Raw genomic sequence first — 20001 nt, 5'->3', positions numbered from 1 at the left:
TAAATTTATACAGTGTGGGGGAGGGAGAGAAGAGGGAAAATGCTTGATTACCTTGGTACAGAGCAGCAGGGGCACGAGGCCTGTGGGTCCTGGGCCGGATGGCTGTGAGGAACCGGGACAGGAGTGGCAAAGGCCCAGATTTGGGTGTCAGTCCTTTATTCCCTCACCTTCAGGAACCGAGGGGATGAGAGGTCCTCTCTGCATGTGAGGTCTAAGGCTATTAGTCCTCTCCCTTTCTCCTGAAGGGGGCACTGGGCACTGGGCAACACAGAAGCCTCTGACCTGCTGCTGATGCCAGGGGAGCTGACGCCAGTGGTGCACATATGTTCATTCATGTAGTCCTTCCTCTCATCCTTTGGAGTAAAACTCCATTCCTCAGACGAGGACAGTGACGCACAAAGAAGCTAATCACTTCACTCAGAGTAGCCCAGCTGGCAAGTGGCAGAGGCAGCCTTTGCACCCAGGCTGTGAGCACCTTCACCACAGCGCCCCCCACAGGTTTACTGCTTGGGAGAGGGAGCCCTGCTCCTGCTCGTGACCAGGAGGGTAAACTGGGGTGTGGAGAGTCACGCAGTGAGGGCACCAAAGGAATCCTGCTCAGGCCTCAGGGAGCTTCCCAGCTCCACAAAGCTCCCGGGAGATGGGGGCAGGCGGTGCCAAGGATGCCCGCTGGCCCCGGCACTGACCCTGGCTCTGGCCACAACCTGTCGCTGTTCCCGCAGGGATGGAGGCGATGGCGGCCAGCACCTCCCTGCCCGACCCCGGCGACTTCGACCGGAACGTGCCTCGGATCTGCGGGGTGTGCGGAGACCGGGCCACGGGCTTTCACTTCAACGCTATGACCTGTGAAGGCTGCAAAGGCTTCTTCAGGTGAGTCCTCCCCGAGGGCAGGAAGGAGGAGAGGAAGCAAGATTTCCCGTGAAGAAAACCCCTGCCTTTCCGTGTCTCCTTCCTCACCGTGCCCACGGCACATGCCAGTTCTCACAGCCACTGGGAGCCACAGGGTCTTGGTAAGGGTATCTCCTCCCACTCTTCTCCTCACTCCATCTGTGCCCTCTGACCCTCCCAGAAAAATGCCTTCTTGAGGTCACTGTGCAGGTCCCTTGACCCACAGCACTCTGCATTGACCCACGTGTCTGTCCTTCCCAGTGAGCTTCCTCCCCAGCTGACATTAACAGCTTTCTAATCCACGAGGCAGGCACGTTCTTGGGAGAAGCCCAAGACCTTGACCTCAGAGCTTGCCCTCCCATCCAAATCAAACTATTTCTTGGGACGAGGGAAACCGCACCCCTGGCCGGACCTCCACAGCTGATCTGTGCCCATATCTTCCTTCCCCTGCGGCTTGCTTGTCCCGGGTTGGGAAGCCGGCCTCAGAATGCCCAGGCAGTGTCAGCGGTGTAACGTTTGGCCAGCGCCAGCTTCTCTGCCAGCTGCCTCTTCTTCTCTGTGAGCGCAGCATTGCCAAAGGGATCTGGATGAGGAACGTGCCGGTAAGGGAATGAAGGAGGTTCCCATCCAAAGCCAGGAAAGGAATATGGGAACGTGATGAACTGTGGGACTGGGAGTCGTGAGGAACTGGCTCTGGGCATATATTGGAGGGAGAGAAACCTGAGGAAGGTATCCAGAAAGGAGCTCTACGCAGGAGTCTTGAGTGGAGGTAGGCAAAGGGAAGGGCAGGGCTGCAGCCACCAAAGGAGGAAAGAGCCAACCGAGTCCAAAACAAGGACACGGAGGTCAGCCTGGCTCCCTGACCTGCAGGGCTCTCGGCTTGGAGGACCAGAGCGAATCGGGGGCTCGGGACCTGTGTGGATCCCCGCTGGCTCAGGGGCTCCCGGGCTCTCTATGAACACGGGCTCCAGGCTCACCTGCCCTCTGTCCCGGGAACCAGCAGGCCTGGAGTTTCATTGCCTTGAGTAATCGCTGGGCAGCGGGGTTTCTGTGGGTGCTAATTGCCTGTTTGGCCTGGCACGGGATGCCCGCTTGGCTTCCCGGCAGCCTGCTCGCCAGCTTGGGGAACCAGACCAGCAGCATCGCTGGCTCTGACTCTGTTGCCACGTCTCTCGTTCCTCTGGCCTGAAGCCTGCACTTCCTTCAGGGTGGGCCTTCCAGAGCCCGGGCGGAGGGTACCAGGAGCCTTCCCCGAGAGGGTCTGGGCATGAGGAGCTGGGGATGAGTGATCAGGGGGGAGTCTGGGCACACATTAGGGCCTGCTTCCTATCACGAAACCAGTCAGAAATGTGTGAGCTGTGTAGCTGGCCAGGCCATTCGTTAACTGTATGTTCTTGCTCAAATCTCTTGACTTTTCTATGTTACAGTTACTTCAACCAAACCACAGGGTGCATTAATATCTAATCCCTCTCCTATGTACAGTTAATTTGAGGATTAACCGGATTATATATAAAAGTGCTTTGAAAAAAACATAAAGTTCAAGAGAAGTATATTATTTTTTAGTGTTATGGGTCAACACTGACGTTCTTAGTAGAACCCCTCCCTAATAAAAGAAACAAGAGTTTCTCCAGCCAGCCATCCTCCTTTTGTGCTTTCTTTCACTCATTCATTCCCTCATCAGTTTTAATGAGCATCTATGATCCAGACATTGGGCAGGAGCTACTAACATGGAGACTCACCGCCTTACGTCACATCTCACCAAAGGTCTGGGACAGTTCTTGGGGCTGTTTGATTAATTATGGACACCACCCCAAGTCTCCTTTCTTCCCAGCCACCTACTACTGGGTTCAGCTCTGGAAAATAGGACCCTTAGGTGGCTGCTGATTGGATTATGGCATGTTGGAGGTCAGTTCTTCACTAGAGTAGCTCGAATCTCTGTGCATCTGTGCTTGCTGCCCTCAGACACACCTGCAGGCTCTGAATCCTTGGGACAAGACTGGGTGAGGCGCCCTGACCAGTTTGGCTCAGTGGATAGAGCATCGACCTGTGGACTGAGGGGTCCCAGGTTTGATTCCGGTCAAGGGCATGCACCTTGATTGTAGGCACATCCCCAGTGGGAGGTATGCAGGAGGCAGCTGGTCGATCTTTCTCTCTCCTCGATGTTTCTAACTCTCTATCCTTCTCTCCTCCTCTCTGTAAAAAAAAAAAAAAAAAAAAAAAAAAAAAAAAAAAAAAAAAATCAATAAAATATTAAAAAAAGAAAAAAGAAGGCTGAGTGACCATCTGGGTGGAGGGAGGATGGGTTCTCTCATGCCAGGGGCCAAGTGTGGGAGATGACAAAATGGACAAAGACGGTAGCCACCACTGACACTGGGATTAGGATTTCACAGACAAAAGTGACAAGGGATTCTTGAACAACAATTTGAACTAGACAAAAGCAGCATGCTGTTCATAATGCCAGGACTTGCAGGCAGCGGTTTCGTCCATGAGCCAGGAATGTACTCTAAGGAATCTTGGAGAGAGAAGCTAAGGGTGGGATATGGTAGCAAAGTGTGTCCACAGGCAACACAACCACACTGTTGATCTGTGGTGACATGTATGGCTCTGGGTCTGTTATCTCATTACCTTATCCTCGGTCTGCTTGTATCTTTACTGTCCCTGACTTGATGACTGAGTGTGTCTGCGCTGTCTGAAGCATCAACATCTCTGTTGGGGTTTGATTTGAGTTTTGTTTGATAAACACACACACACACACACACACACACACACACACACACTCAGAATTGATCCTCATTATAAAAAATATTCTGTATTTGCAAATTTGCTCACCTGTTAAAATTTACTATAACCTCAAAATCAATACTAGCAATTCTGTGGTCATTTGTGGGAATGTGTGGAATGGTAAAAAGTTTGGTTCTTCCAATGCACACATTCCCAGCTGAGGGCCATGTTCTTCTGCCTTCTGTTCAGTTCTTGTGCTGAACAAGTGTCCTTTTTGCATTCTACTTCATGACAAGTGTCTTGCATATGTGTGCTTTGTGCTTTGTGCTGGTGATTTCACTCTTTCAGATGGCCCCCAAGTCTGTTGTGAAGTGCCGCCAAGTATTCCCAAGTGCGAAAGAGCTGTGAAGTGCTTTACAACAAAAATACATGTTATATATGCTTTGTTCACACATGAGTTCAATATTAACAAACCGACAGCATATACACTGAGTGGCCAGATTATTACTATCTGTAACGTATAATATTCTGGCCACTCAATGTGTGTGTGTGTGTGTGTGTGTGTGTGTGTATATATATATATATATATATATATATATATATATACATATATATATACACATTGGAGGCCCGGTGCATAATATTCTGGCCACTCAATGTGTGTGTGTGTGTGTGTGTGTGTGTATATATATATATATATATATATATATATATATATATACACATTGGAGGCCCGGTGCATGAATTTGTGCATGGGTGGGGTCTAGCTAACCTGGCCAGAGAGAGGAGACATGGGCAGTTGGCCAGCCTGCCTGCTTGTCAAACTCCTGATCTAGGGGACAATTTGCATATTAGCCTTTTATTATATAGAATATACACTGAGTAGCCAGATTATTATGCTTTCAGAGATCATAACAATCTGGCCACTCAGTGTATATTAAATAAGGTGTCTTCAAACAGAAAACAAACACAAAACAAGGTTATGTATTGATCAGTTGGCAAAAACATTGTGATTGTAGGCTCATAGACTGATCCTGTATTTCCTCGGGAAGCAGTGGTTCAGTTGTCCCTAATTCAGTGTTAGAGTTGACTTTATAGACTGTAACTATCTCGCAAAACAAGGATGGACTGGATTTACATAATTTATCCTTTTCTCTTTTCCTCTCCCCCTATTTCTTCTTTGTTTCACTCGAATCTACTTAGTATTCTTCCATTTTAGTTTAGTTCAGATAGTTGTTTGAGAATCCCTTATCACTAGGTCTGTGAAATCCTGATCCCAGTGTCAGTGGTGGGTACCATCTATGTCAAGCACTGCTAGCTTGGGAACACAAAGATAAGGCAACCACGTCCTTCCTCTCCAGGAGTTCACCCAGCCCTTTCAAGGCAGTTCTCAAGGAAAGAGCATCATTTTAGTGCTGGGTCACTGACTATTTTTCAAGCCCTGGGGACCAGTAATCCTGTTTGACCATTAGTGTTTAATTGACTTCTAAGGCAGGCAAACTAAACTGCTCTAGGAGCTTGTTGTGGTCATCCCAGTAGCTCCAAAACTCATAATCAAGCTCCCAGGGAACAATGCAGGGTCAGGTTCTTGTGAGGTTCTCATCACAATATTTCATCAATAGATCCACACATAACCTTGTTTTTTGTGTGTTTTCTGTTTAAAGGTTCCTTATTTAATACATATTGTTGATCTATTAACATTGAACGTATGTCTGAACAAAGCTTATCTCCCATGTAGTTTCCCTGTAAAGCACACCACAGCTCTCTTACACTTAGGAACACGTAGGTCATCCCAGCAGGTCCAAGGGTCACAATCAAAGTGAAGTGTGATTATGAAGCCTGGACAGTTCTATTGCTGTATGGTCAGGAATTAAAGACAGTTGTGAGCCAGTCCTCCTACAAGCTAATTCATGTTGCTCCAACTTCCTGCTCCTCTGGAATACATGGACATCCTCAGAGAAAGATGGCATGCCCGGTGCATGGGCAGGCTTGTCGATGGTTATATGTCTTGGCTATCTGTTAACAACCAGAGCACAGTAAGGGCCAGAGGGGAAAATATGTGGGTGTCCTGCAAAGTATATTGTGTAGTGGATGACCTATGGGGGTGCATGAATCTCTGGTCAGGAAAGGCTCTGTTGAGGCTCTCATGTAAAGGGAATGGTGTAAAGGACAGAGAAGAAAACCAGACGGATCCCTTGATAGAGAGAATGAAGGTTATGGTGAAGTTTAAGAGGATGTCCTGGAAGGCAAGCCTGGGAAGCAGGTCACTGTTTGCCTCTCCATCTTGTCTTCATCTTTCCCGATAATCTCTCCTTAATCGGAACACCGTGAAACTGTATGTTGCAAAGGGCCAAGTGAACAAAGGCAATGTGAAGAAATGCCTCCTCAATGGCTAGCCCTGAAGTTCTCAGGGGCCTTGTCAGGTCGGGATCTGGTAGAGTGCAGGAGGGCAAAGGGAAGGATGGTGAGGATGCAGGAACACAAGAAACGTACTTTCAGGAAGTTTTCCCAGGTGAAATGTGTAGAAATTGTGATGTGAAGGGAAGCAGAGACTTGGGGCAGGTGTCCAATGACTTAAAACTCCAAGTGCTTCCATGTCAATGGGGTAAATCAGTAGAGAGGAGGAGAGGAGCAGCTGCACAGGCCCTTCAATGGGCACTGGTGAATGAGTCACCAAGAAGCCGGTGCAGCCGGGAGAACTTTGTCCGGGTCAGCTTGGCACTGGCCTCCTGCCACAGCCTCTCAGGAGGGTGAATGGGAGAGAACAGGGGTGGGGCAGGCACTTTCTCTGTGGATGGGCTCAGAGCGATGCTGGACGCTTGGGCAGAGAAGGCCAGAGTGCTTGGAAAGGGAAGATCACTGGAGTTGTCAGGGAAGGCCGCGGCAAAGAGGTGAGGAAGACCTTACCTTTCTTTTTGGCCAGTGTTTTGTTTCTTTAGGAACTCGGCACTCCTCTCAGGGCACACTGGCATGAGTCCACTGTGCGCTAGGGTAATGTGGGGCCGGCAGAAAGAGCGGCCAGATGTTACCCCACACGTCCAAGCCGCACAGCTTGGCTATGCCTCTGTCCCACGGCCTGTGTGTCCTTCAAACACGCTCTTGGGCTTTTGGGGGCATGTTTTTGATGGCTGCTCTCTCTGCGACTGAGCTCTGGGAGATTCGTGATAAGGACCATCTTATGTAAGAAGCCCAGAGGCTTTGGAATCCAACAGAACTTGACTCTAATCCCAGCTATGTCACACTTACTAGCTGTGTGACATGAAGCGAGTGATGTCACTTGGGCCCTGTCTTATTACCTGGAAAATGGGGATAATCCCTATTCTGGAAGGGTGTTGAGAGCCTTGGAGATAATTTGTGAAGGACTGGCATGAGAAGCTCTCAGTGAGCGACAATGAGTATTTCCTTTTTCAGTGTCTTAGTTTCTGAGAACAGGTGATCTTTTTCTCTCCTCTATCATTGCCCTTGGGACGCCCGTGACTGTGACGTGTCCGCGGGGATCTCTGAGAAAAGGTGCCTGCACGGGAGTTAACTATCAGGTGTGAAAAAGGAAGGGCTGGGCCAGGAGGCTCTAAGTGACCTTTACTTCAGCCAGAGGCTCCGTGGAAACTGGCTGGTGCTCAGGGAAACTGGACAACCGTCGCTGTAACTCCCACAAGGGCTGCGGGTCTAAGACATCAGGAGCAGCAACATGAAAAGCAGCAGCGTGTTTGAGCCTCCGCTGCAAGCAGAGCCCTGGTGTTGGCTCCCAGTTCCCAGGTTCTCCCAGGGATGGTGCAATACCGCCTTCTGCAGCCTCTGGCAGCTCTCCCTTCCCCTGCCTCTCCCTGCCCTTGAGTGAGTGTGTACTTTGTGTCTGGTCCTGAATCCTTTACTTCATCCTTACACCCTCTTTGTATAGTTGCTTTCATTTTACAGATGTGAAAACTGAGGCTGGGGAGATTAAGAAATGTCTCCAGGGTTGTGTATCAGGATTTAAACCCAAACAGATCAATCTAACCGAAGCTTTTCTTCTTTTATTTTATTTATTTACTAGAGATCCAATGCATGAAATTCATGCATGGGAGGCAGTTGTCCCTCAACCCAGCCTGCACCTTCTCTAATTTCGGACCCCTAGAGTGAGGTCCAACTGCCTGCTTAGGCCCGATCCCAGTCGGACATCCCTCTCACAATCCAGGACTGTTGGTTCCCAACTGCTCACTTGCCTGCCTGCCTGATTGTCCCTAACCACTCCCCTGCCAGCCTGATAGATGCCTGTTTTGCTGCCAGGCTGGTTGCCCCTAATTGCCCTTCCCTGCAGGCCTGGTCACCCCCAACTGCCCTACTCCACCAGCCTGGTCATCCCTAACTGCCCATCTTGTGGTGGCCATCTTGTGTCCACATGGGGGCAGCCATATTGTGTGTTGGAGTGATGGTCAATTTGCATATTACTCTTTTATTAGAAAGGATTTTTTTGGGAGGGAGGGGAACATTAATAACCAAATTTTAATGAACTTCCACTACAAAGAACTTCAGCAAGAGGGGAGGTAAATTTCAGTGATCTCTTAGTTAACATTTTTAGCGTCACAGTCCTTGCGATCAGATACTTTAAAAATTCAAGCTTATAAACACCGTTGCTCTGCGTCCAACTGGTGTCCACTAAAAACAGGATAATAAATGGAAATATATGTTCTTATAGCATTTCCACAGGAAATGTTCATATTTTTCATGATGTTTTAAATCATTGAATAGTTACATATGCTACATAAACTAAATTGTAGGTATTCTTCATTGCACATTTCAAAGTTGGGAGGAGGCTTTATCCAAAAATTTAAATAAAGTTAGTTTTTAGACCTAAGCTGCCCTGGCAGTGTGCATTTTTTAGCCAAACAATGAAAAAATACCATTTCTCCCCTTAAATAAAAATCACCTGTGCTTCTTTTTAAATTATTACATAGTTATAATGGGTGGTAGATTTTTTGGTTTAAAAAAAAACAAACCCCTGCATCTGTTTTTGGGTTTTGGTTTATTTATTTATTTATTTTTTAAGATGCAAACAATTCAAAAGGACATTAGTGAAAAAGTAAGTCTCCTTCTCAGCCCAGTTCTCAGGCCCCTGTCTCCTCCCCAGAAGCTGTCACTGTCACCAGCTCAGATTAGTTATATACAATTGGGTGAGGAGCAGGTATATTTTTTTCTCTGTTCTGTGTCTTGCTTTTAGCTGGTGAGGAACGCTTCTTCAAGCTTGTTCCTGTCCCAGCATTCCTCCTGTGTCCTGCCCACAGCCACCTCCTTCTGATGCCGAATTCGGCCTCCGTGACCAGGCCTCCCTGCTGGGCATCTAGGCTCCGTCCTCGGCTTCTCAGGGCCGAGGGAACCACCCTCTGCACGTATCATGGGGCCCATGGGCTGAATTGCCCACAGGATGAATTCCGGGAAGTAGATTTACTGTGTTAAAGACTCTGTGCCTTTTACATGGTGGAAGATATTTCCAAACTGCCCTCCAATAAAATGGCCTGTGCTTAACCTACCTTCTGTTAAAGTTGATTTTTTAAAAATCACCTGCTAAGAACGCTTTGATGCCACCACATACAAATAGCCATGTAGGTTCCACCTGCCTGACAGACCACATTGGTCCTTCCTGTCGGAACCATAGCCACCTGGCCTCTATATCCAGACCAGGTTCTGAGATTTCTGTGACACTCAAAGCAGCAGCAGAGACAAAGCCCAGAGCTGGTGCTTGGCCCCAGGCTCAGGTTTTATAAGTTGTGTCTCTGCTGGCAGGGTCACCTCCTGGCAAAGGACCCTGCTGTCCCCAAGCCCCAGCACTTGATGCTTTTGTGAGCTCTTGTCTCTTGTGCCTCAATGAACTGGTCTCCGGCATGAGATTTGGCCCATGTCCTCCCTCACCCCTGACTTTCTAGAAATGGTGTTTATATTTAGCCCTGTTGCACCGCCCCTATCCCCTTCCTGAACTGGGGTATAATTGCCAACCGTCCAGAGGATGACAGGGTCCAGGCTCAGAGCAGCAAAGGCTGCAGGCTCCCATGGAAACGCGAGGCTCTCATTTCTCAAAACCGAACCAGCTCACAGGCAATCAGCGTTGGAAAGAAGGCAGGACAGGGTGTGCATCTCCAGACAGAGCACAGAGCCAGGCCTGTCCAGGCTGGCTGCCCTGACTCCTCGTGGGCATGGGCTAGGTGACAGCCACAGGTGTGGGAATATCCTTAGTCGGCAGGAGAAGAGCTAGGACGTGGAGCCCGTGGGACCTGTGTCCCAGCAAACAGCCGTGCTGCGCCAGACACACCTGAGGGCCAGCTCTCGAGGCATTCTGGGGGCTTGAGCATTTGTGGTAACAGGTGGAGCCTCGGGAACCGCAAAGTGAAAAGGAGTAAGAGGGGGGCAGTTTGGGGACCTGTAGTGATGATAGCATATCATTCAGGGTAGCCCTCACAGTGCCCAGGGTACTTCCACACTCTCCTGTCCCCCTGGAAAGCTGCTGGGAGGAATGGGAGCTCAAGGAGAAAGGTTTCCTATTTCCGTAAAGGTGGGCAAATGCCTGCTATCCAGTGTTTCCCTGGGTAGTCACCGCAGGGGCAGGGGCAGGGCACAGCCTTGGGTGGCCTGGGCTCGGGGCTAGACCACCCCCATAGCCCAGGCCACTCCACCTCCCTGCATAGCCGGTCTGGTTGGCCTCAGATAATGAGGGTTGTGACAGGAGGGACAGGGGCCGATGCCAAAACCAACAACAGCTACTTCCTGGACCACTGGGTTGTCCTTCACCTTGACTGTGCTCAAGGGTCAGCTGCTTGGAGCCCCTTGCCTGTGGGCTCAGCTTCATGGAGCACATAGAGTTTCTGGGGTTGAAATAGCACCTTCCATCCAGGAAGCTAAACGCTGAGCACCACATCCCTAGGGATTCCAACTTAGGAGCATTCACTTCTTGCTGAATCGCCTCACTGACGAGTTTCTTTACATCAGGGGTCCCCTCCATGAAACAAGGGGGCGCACTAACAGCCTCTGGGCCCCTGAGGGCCTTAGGGACTGTGACTGCCAGCAAAGCTCGTCCTCTGGTCTCTTCTCCCCTCTCTCTAGGGTCAGGTTGGCTTGGCCCCCATGTGTCCCTGTCAACTGATTGTGTTCCTCCTGAATCCCCTGTACATTCTAGCGAATGGGAACAGTGAGTCACTTTTCACCAAGAAACATGAGCGTGTGACTTCTGGGGAAGATGATGTCATCAGCTCCTCTCCGGGAAAAGAAGGGCAGGCCTGGGCCTTCAGTTCTAAGGCTTAGCGCCTCGGAGGATGCTACTCTGGGAGAAAATGATCCTGCCATCATCTCTCCCGGCTAACTCCTGCCACCTGTCCCGGGGGGAAAGTGGGGCCTCCTCCTTGCTGGGGCAGGGGTTGGAGGGTAGGGGTGAGAAGGGGCGAGCCTGTAACACACAGGTGTGGCAGGCCTCTCAGAAGGTGGCCTTAGTACAGCCTTCCCTGTGGGATGGTTGGCAGCAGGAGAGGAAGCGGAACCAGGAAAGTGAGTTTGCACACAGAGATACACGTTTACAGGGAAGACCAGGTGGGTGTTGGCTTCCTAGCCGAGAACCTTTGACAGTTTTCTGTTCTTATAAAACCTTCGTCTCCTCACTTTTCAGAAAACCAAAGCCAGACCTCAGGGCTTCCCCTATGCCCGCCCCCCCCCTCCCCGCTGACCTGGCCCCTTCTCTTTCTGGACAGATTATGTGGATGTTTAGAGCTATGGTTGGGCCTCCCGTCCCTTCTCTCTGCGCCTGTGCACACGTCTCTCCCTGAATCGGGGAGGCCCTACCCCAGCCTTCCAGATCTCTGGATTCTAGGAAGTAAAGGCCGAGACTAGCATCCTCATCTCTCAAAACTGGCTCTGTAAAAGGAGTGAGGGCTACTTTGCAGATTTCAGTATTTAAATTTTCTTTACTCATATATTTCCTGTGTAATTCACAGGAAGAGTGAGGGGTAGAGTGCTGTGGAAGTAAATGAAGCAGTGGTGGGAGCAGAGCAGACAGGGAGGAGGAGGGCTCGGCTGCCCCTGGGGGGCGGGGAGGTCACTGAGAATGGCCCAGTCCTTCCGGGGGAGGAATAGACATCTGGGGCCTAGTGGGCAGGTTCCTGCTGTCACAGCAGCCGGGACTGAGGCGCTGGAAGGTGGGTGACCCAGTGGGGGGGCATGTCCTCTCTTGGCAGACGCAGCATGAAGCGGAAGGCGCTGTTCACCTGTCCCTTCAATGGGGACTGCCGCATCACCAAGGACAACCGCCGCCACTGCCAGGCCTGCCGGCTCAAGCGCTGTGTGGACATCGGCATGATGAAGGAGTGTGAGTGTCCAGGGGCCGGGGAGGGGGTTGGGACGGGACTGGGGCCAGAAGGGATCTCTGGTTTGGCTGCTGGTTTGGCCAGAGAGATGTACCTGCCCTTTCCCCATAGCTACTAGCATCCTGGCATCTGGGGCCACAGCCTGGGGAGGGTGGCCATACCGCCAGGGTGAGAGCCTCTGTGTGAATGGGTCTTGGAGGGCCCTCTGGTGAGGCTGGTGGGAGGGGGAGGCAGGGCACTGCCTTCCTGAGCTCCCAGGCCAGTCTTCCTCCAAGATGTCATCACTGTGCTCACAGCTCCCTGGATCCGAGGGCAAAGAACAAGGCTCAAGGACCCCAGGGTGCTGTGGCCTTTGGGAGAGGGGCTGCTGTGGTTGGGGCGGGGAAGAGGGGTGAGGAGAACGAATGTTCAGAGCCTGGCTGGCATCAGGGTCTGCGTCTCCCACCCCCCACCCCCCCCAGCCTTCCAGCCTCTCTAGCCCTGGGAGCAGATCTGAGAGCTGGTGCCCAGGGGACAGTGGGGGGAAAGCTTCTGTGAGGGGAAGCACCGGACTCTCGGATGACCCTCTAGATCCAGACAGAGAAAGAGGAGCAATCCTACAGGACATTGTGTCTGGCCCTGGGGCGGGAGGAGCGGATCGGTAGGACAGTTTCAGATGTCCTGACCCCTGGACTTTGCATCTGAGCTCTGGTACCAGTTACTTGGTAACCAGAGCAGACACTGAATTCAGTAGATCCTGGGAGGGGCTAACCAGCACCTTCGGGGGCTCAAGGCAAGGGCACTGAGCTGGCCTGGGCATGGGTGCCCTCTGTACATTCAGCCCCCTCTTTGCCACTTGCTCACTCTTGTCTGCAACCTGCACTCGACCCAGGAACAGGGCCTAGGCTTTCTAGGCCATAGGCCTGAGGAGGTTGGGGAGGCAGGGGCGCTCAGGCACAGGCACCCCTGGAGGCCTCTGGGTTATGGGACTGTTTATTTGGGGGGTGGGGGGAGCAGGTATAAGGAAGATGTATCTGGAACAAGAGGAGAAGTCACAGTACAGGGCTGAAGGGATGGGAAAAAAACAATCTTCGTTGTTGAGAAACAGGCAGAGTGGAGGCCCTCACCTGGGGCCCCTCCTCAGGCCTTGACAACAGGGTCCCTACTGGCAGGTCTCAGCCCCTCACTCCCGATCCCAGCTCCCCAGACAACACTGGCAGCGCTGGAAGGAGTTTCCAGGCCCTGTTCCTCCTCGCCCCCACGAGAGCCTGCAGGCCCCGACATGCTCATCGTTCCGTGCCCAGGCCCCTGCCCCGCCCGGCTCCCGTGTTTATCCTGGAGCGTGCAGGCTGCAGGCCTGAGTGCCTCCTGGGCTTCTTATGCGCTGGCTCAGTGGGCCTGCTCCGTGTGAGCCGGGGCTGGACACCAACCAGGTGCATCCGCAGCCCCTGCTCCATCCTCTCCCAGGAGTGTGTGCGCAGCCTCCAGGGATAGGGAGACCCGGTTCTATGGCTCCAGCCAACCGGCGGCGGCAGCACAGAGTACCACCCTGGGATTCAGCAAGGCTTTGCCGCAGGAGTTCCGGTCAGGGCCCGCCTCACTGGTATCCAGGAGGCCCCCCTCTTGTGTCTTAGGGGAAGGAGATGACTAACAGCAAGAAATCCTCTGAGCCCCAGTAGGTAAAGCTATCAGGATTGGAGACAGAAATCGGGTTGAGACTCGACTCCAACTCGGAGTCCCCTCCTCAATCCCTCTGGAGCCCCACGGAGAGCACTGCAGCCATAGTGAGGAGCAGACCTTGAGTGGGTCAGGGAGCACCATGTGGCCATCCTCCCCTGCTCCCCATCAGCTTTGTGCCTCAGTCATGCCAGCCCTGGCCTCAGTCCTCCCCAATGGAACCCGTGTCCCTGGTTTTGCTGTGTGCCCAGGTGTGGCCCATGCCCACCTCTCTCTAGATGCCAGTGCCGGGAGCTGCACTGAGTTAGGGATGGGCCCCAGAGCTCCACTTAAAATAGAAAACTTGGCCCAGCTGGGTAGTTCAGTTGGTTGGAGCATCATTCCATACACCAAAAGGTTGTGGGTTCGATCCCCAGTCGGGCATGTTCAGGAGGTAAGCAGTCGATGTGTCTATCTCTTTCTTTTTCTCTCTCCCTCCCTTCCTTCCTCCCTCCAAAATTAATAAACATATCCTCGGGTAAGAATTAGAAAAGAGAAGAAAATAATAAAAGCCTTGGTCTAGCACTAAGCTCTACGGCCACTTTCCTGTAAGGGAAGGTCTTTCAGGGCCAGGTGTGGTCCCTGCCTCGGGCAGCCTAGCTTTGGGAGGCCTGGAGTTCCCAGTCATTTCCCTAGGGTTGCTGCTCATTTATCACCAGGGCAGGCTGTTGCTCCAAGGACTCCCTCCTAGAGGCAGCTGAGTGTCAGCATTTGTAAACAATAGGACACCCGGTTCCCTAGCTGCAATGGAGGTGGCCCTTCCCTGGAGGAGGCTAGGAAGGGGAAAGGGATGAGCCTGGGAACCAATGCTTATTGACCACCTACTGTAGGGGTGTCGAACTCAATCAGAGAAGGGGCCAAAATCTAAAATCCAGCCTAAATCTCGGGCCGAATGGTTTACTGAACAGTCATAAACTGTCATTGTGATGGAAACGCAGCGGAGTGCAGTGATGACAGCGCAGTGCAGGCCACATTGCAAGGCCTGGCGGGACGGATTTGGCCCGCAGGCCTTGTGTTTGACACATGTGAGAGTGCCGGATATGTGTCAGACACATGCATTCTCTTGTTAAATTCTTCAATTCCTAAATATGTAACTACCCTTTAGGAATTAATAGATGAGGAAATTCGGGAGAATCAAAAGAACATGCCTCTAAGCCACATGTGTCAAACACAAGGCCCGAGGGCCAAATCCGTCCCGCCAGGCCTTGCAATGTGGCCCGCACTGCGCTGTCATCACTGCACTCCGCTGCGTTTCCATCACAATGACAGTTTATGACTGTTCAGTAAACCATTCGGCCCGCGATTTAGGCTGGATTTTAGATTTTGGCCCCTTCTCTGATTGAGTTCGACACCCCTACTCTAAGCTAATAAGATGATGGTGTGGGCATTCTAACTTAGGTCTGTCTGTTTCCAAAGACCAGACCTATGGGCTCCAGCCCAGCACAGCCCCCAGGTATCCCCAGTGGGCCAGAGCTCCTTCATCATGCATTTCCAGGCACTGCCCGGGCCCTACCAATGAGCTGAAGAGACCTTTGTCCCACTGAAGTCTCCCTTTCTCTCTCTTCAAGTCCTAGTTGACTTTATGTCCTTGGAGCCCAAGAAATTTCACAGTTGGGTTCTTGCTTTTTATAGACCAGTCCTACACAGAAGTACGTATTCTGTTAGCTTGTTTAACATGTTTACAGTTGTGCATCTTTCGCACAGCATTAGCACAGAATCTGGCACATAGTAGGTGCTCAATAACTGTGTTGAATGACTGAATGTTAGCTTCTTTGTACCACTACATCTCCCACTGGTCTATAGATTAAGAAGATCCCCCAAGCCCGATATTACCTGTGTCATTCATTTGGAAGACCTTTAGGTCTGCTTCCCTAATGTTATGCCACCAGTGACAATTTGAAATGTTTTTAAGTTGTTTGTGCTTTCAGATCTTGCCTCCCTGATTCAATTCTCAAGTTATTCATGGGAATAACTTGCCCAAAGCTATTTTCTCACTCGACAAGGAACTTAGTAGGAGAAGAGAAAAGCTACTAGGAAGCCAAACAGGTTTCACAAAATCCATGCACAGCAGATTTTTGAATAATTTTTATTCAATGTTGCTTCATTATAACATTGATGAAATGTGGTAGGAACTAACTTATTCACATCATTTAGGATATGGTAAACAGTTTTTGTTTATTGCCATTTTGCTTAGTTATAGACTCTATCCACATGCTAGGTAAGGACTTAACTGCACACTCATGCACTTTATTCTTTGGAGAGCCATCAAATGCTCTTTCAGAACCTATTTGCTCTTATTCTAGGTCATTGGCTTTTATTTATTTTTTTAAAATATATTTTATTGATTTTCCACAGAGAGGAAGGGAGAGGGATAGAGAGCTAGAAACGTCAATGAGAGAGAAACATCGACTAGCTGCCTCCTGCACACCCCCACTGGGGATGTGCCCCCAACCAAGGTACATGCCCTTGACCAGAATTGAACCTGGGACCTTTCAGTCCGCAGACTGGTGCTCTATCCACTGAGCCAAACCGGTCTCGGCAGGTCATTGACTTTTAACTTCAAAACATATGTCCTCCTCCATGATAGTAATGGCATTTTTAGTAACAATTCACTGAGCAAATGATAATTTCCTATGTGGCCCCTTAAACAAAAGATGTATTTTATAAATCACAATAGCATTTGCATATGTAAGAGACTTATGATTTATTCAGTCCACAGACAATGTGGCCTGGAGGGAGGCCCACAGATTGGCAGCCCCTGTTTGAAACCAGCAGGTCCCAGCATTTCTTCCTCTGGGGCTGCACGTAGGATGATGGTCCCTATTGATACTAGTGATCCAGAGGAACAGTGTCATACGATTAACATGGAATCTTCTTAACTTTGCCCTTTCGAAGTAAATCATTTACAAACTTTGCTACTTTAATTAATTTTTCATACTCTTCAAATGGATTGGAACACTTTGTGTGTTCAATGCTGAGGACCAGGGCCCTCCTGAGCCCTTAGCCGATTCTAATCAGAGGCCGTATGAGTTGCTAGATACTACCCCTCCCCCGCCCCAGAACCACCCTGACCTGAGATGAATGTCAGCCCCACCACTTGTTAGCTGTGTGACTCTGAGCAAGGTATATAACCTCTCGGCCTCGGTTTTCTCATCTGCAATATGGGGATAATAGCACCTGCTTTAGGTGGTTTTTACAAGGACCTAATACATGTGAGTTAATATGAAAAAAAACAAACCACACTTAGAATTGTACCCAGTACATCAGTGTTTCCCAAACTTTTGGCATATGTCTACCCCTTCTATAATTTTCGTAACGCTGAGTACCCCTCGTCTTCATGAGAACGTAGAATTAGGCGCAGCTAAGCACGGTGCAGTGCATATCCCCACCAAACTCCGGTGCAACGCGTACCCTCATCAAACTCTTCCTGTACCCCTGGGGGTACGCATACCACACATTGGGAAACACTACAATACATAGAAACCTCTAGATGTTTTATCCATTTTTATTTACACTATTTTATTGCAAAACAAAAACAAAAACAAAACAAAAACTTGATCACCAGAATTCCCAGCTCCCAACAGATTTGAAGTAACTCTTCAGGGGAGAAGGCACACTTCCAGGGGCAGGCAGCGAGAGGAAGAGACAACCCATAGTTTAGCAGAGAGGGAGCCCGAAAACCATGGAAAGCAGCACAAGAAAAACACCACAGCAGGCTGAGTCACGCAGTGCAGGGAAACAGCCCTGAAGAATTCTGAGGTCATAACCTTGTTCCTGCAGAGTCCAGTAATTGTTTGGAATGATGCCTCTGAATCATCAAGAAAAGATTGCATGATGTTACAGGTGTTCTGTGACAGGGTATTCTGTGCTGAAAATATTTCAGTAACAGTTATTTAAATAAAAAGGTATGCTCGGCTCAGCATCTGGTGGACTGGCCTTCAGCGTGTGTATGCCTGACCTTGTAGGGTACATGCAGTACTGGTGCATCACTCACAGTCCTTCCCTGGGCCCAGGGCAACCAGCACATAATAGGGACAGCCAGTTTTGATGTGCTGGAATCCAATATGTCAGACTATTGAACAAGTACCATGGCCAGAAAGCTCCCCTGGGCTAGCCTTCATGGAGGAAACGGGAATTATAAGATGTGGCCCCTTGCCTTAGTCAGTAGCCTATAGTTCTAGTGAAGGAGACCTTGTACTTCTTAGGCGCTCTCTATACAGGCATTTATTGCACACTGTTCTAATTATGAATATTACAGAGTGGAAGGCAACTGGGTGCCAATGTATGTAGGAAAAACCAGACATACCACAGGTTTAAAAAAAGGAGCGGTCAGGTCCTGACCAGTTTGGCTTGGTAGATAGAGCATCGGCCTGCGGACGGAAGGGTCCCAGTTTCGATTCCGGTCAAGGGCATGTACCTTGGTTGCGGGCACATCCCCAGTGGGGTCGTGCAGGAGGCAGCCAGTCAACGACTCTCTCTTATCATTGATGTTTCTATCTATCTCTCCCTCTTCCTTCCTCTCTGAAATCAATAAAAGAAATTTAAAAAAAGGAGAGGTCAGTGCATATCCGGGCAATCAAGAAAGGCTTCGTGTAAAGAGGCTGTACGCTGGGTTCGGAAGAATAGGTAGAACTTGCACAGCTACTAGGGAGACAAGACCCAGCTGGACAGGCGTCCAGCAGGAGTGGAAATACGGTGCCCAGAGGGAGCAGGTCACGTTCACGGGTCAGCAAACCCAACGCGACTAGAGCGGAAGTGCAGCCACAGGCAATGGGGAATGAAGCTGGAAAGTCAGGAAGAAGCCAAATCATGGAGAACCTTGACGTTAGTTTGCACTTGGTAAGCAATAAGGACCCAGGAGAAGTTTCTGAGCAAGAGAGACATCATAGAACCACAAGGACTGGCTCAAGCCTGTGGACACCCTGGGCCCCCCCCCCCCCCCTCCCCATCCTCCCCCAGCTCCAGTCTCATCACTCTTCTGGCCACCACTCAGGCGAGCAGGAAAGACCAGACACTTACTCTTGGGTTCTCCAGGCTAGAGCCTGGCACCCTGCCCTGACTGGGATGCTCCCTGCTCCCACTCCACTTGACCTCTTGGGGTCTGAGCAGACACCCTCTGTGGGAGGATAGTTGGCAGCAGTTCGGGCAAGTGAGTCAGTAATCTGGGCCTGGCCTCCTCCCGGTCCTCCTCTTAGTACGGCTTACCTCAGCTGTGGACGGAATGCGCCATCTTCTGCTGCAGGCATCCCTTTTCTGTTGTGCCCGAGGCTCTGGTTGCCCACTCCTACCACCATAAGCTTTCCTCCCCCCTCACCGACTTCTCTCATCCTCCCCCCTCCTGAATCGCCTGGGCCAATGGGCCTTCCTTGAAGCCTGGAACCCACCCTGAGGTTCTGGTTGCTTTCCCTGCTCTTGTGAAACTCCCCAGTTCTGTGGGCAGAGGCCTTGGCAACACCACCACGGAGCAAGTAGCTACAGGCCGCGGGCCTCAGTGCCCACTCCTGCTGTCAGCTCTCGGCAAGCCCCGCCAGGAGGTCTGTTTGCCTGGCTTCTGTGCCAGGCATCCCTGCTCCCAGCCCCGCCCTCCAGGCAGCTGCCCCAGCACCACCCTGAGCCCCTGCACGGCATGAAGGGGTGTGAGGTCTCCCCATCTTCAGGCTCTTGGATAACAGCTGCAGAGAACTTCCCGGATTAGAACAATGACAATGAGGTGTGGTTGTCAGGGTAGACCTCAGTTATCCAGAGGACTTGATAATTTCCTCAGGCAGAAACTTCAAGACTGGACAGGCTGGGGAGGTATTGTTTTGCAAGGAACCAGAGATGAAAAGCCGTTTGCTGCTGGTCAGAATAGATCAGGTGCCTGAATCCCGTGCCTGGAAAGGTGGACGTGGGAATGGCCACATGGGATTGTCTTCTGAGCACCTCCCAGCTTCCAACACTGTGACTGTCCCCACCGTGACTCCTTCACCCTCTCTTCCCCCTGATGTCTCCCTTGGGATCAGGGAATATGGTGAGGGGAAGAGGAGGGGGGAACTAATGTTGAATGAGCAGCTGCTTTGTGCTCAAAATGCATCGCATTCAGTTCTCAAAGCAGTCCATCTTTCCAGGCATATATTTTACCTCACCCCATTTTATGGAGGAAGGAACAAAAAAAGGGGGGGGGGCCTTAGAAGAGATGGCATGGTCCAGGCTTGTCATTTTAAAAAATATATTTTTATTGATTTCAGAGAGGAAGGGGGAGGGAGAGAGAGAAAAACAATGATGAAAGTCATTGATCCGCTGCTTCCAGCATGCCCTCTACTGGAGATGCAGCCCACAATCCGGACATGTGCCCTGACTGGTAATCAAACCATGACCTCCTGGTTCGTAGGTTGAC

The 20001-nt window shown here is 50.7% G+C and overlaps 1 protein-coding gene across 2 annotated transcripts in view; it reads left to right on the top strand.

Moving 5' to 3' along the window:
• VDR (vitamin D receptor) overlaps window positions 1–20001 on the top strand; it is a 37792-nt gene that overhangs the window by 2510 nt on the left and 15281 nt on the right. Inside the window, exons 2-3 of one of the 2 annotated variants that reach the window (XM_036456978.1) lie at window positions 710–870; window positions 11802–11932. In XM_036456978.1, the coding sequence (XP_036312871.1) occupies window positions 725–870; window positions 11802–11932 (277 nt within the window). In that variant the 5' untranslated portion in view covers window positions 710–724. The remainder of the gene's footprint in view (window positions 1–709; window positions 871–11801; window positions 11933–20001) is intronic. The other variant, XM_036456979.1, reaches the window with a different exon arrangement.

This window comes from Pipistrellus kuhlii, unplaced genomic scaffold (assembly GCF_014108245.1).
Source record: "Pipistrellus kuhlii isolate mPipKuh1 unplaced genomic scaffold, mPipKuh1.p scaffold_m20_p_3, whole genome shotgun sequence".
Lineage (NCBI taxonomy): Eukaryota > Metazoa > Chordata > Mammalia > Chiroptera > Vespertilionidae > Pipistrellus > Pipistrellus kuhlii.
This window is presented reverse-complemented; position numbering and strand designations above follow the sequence as displayed.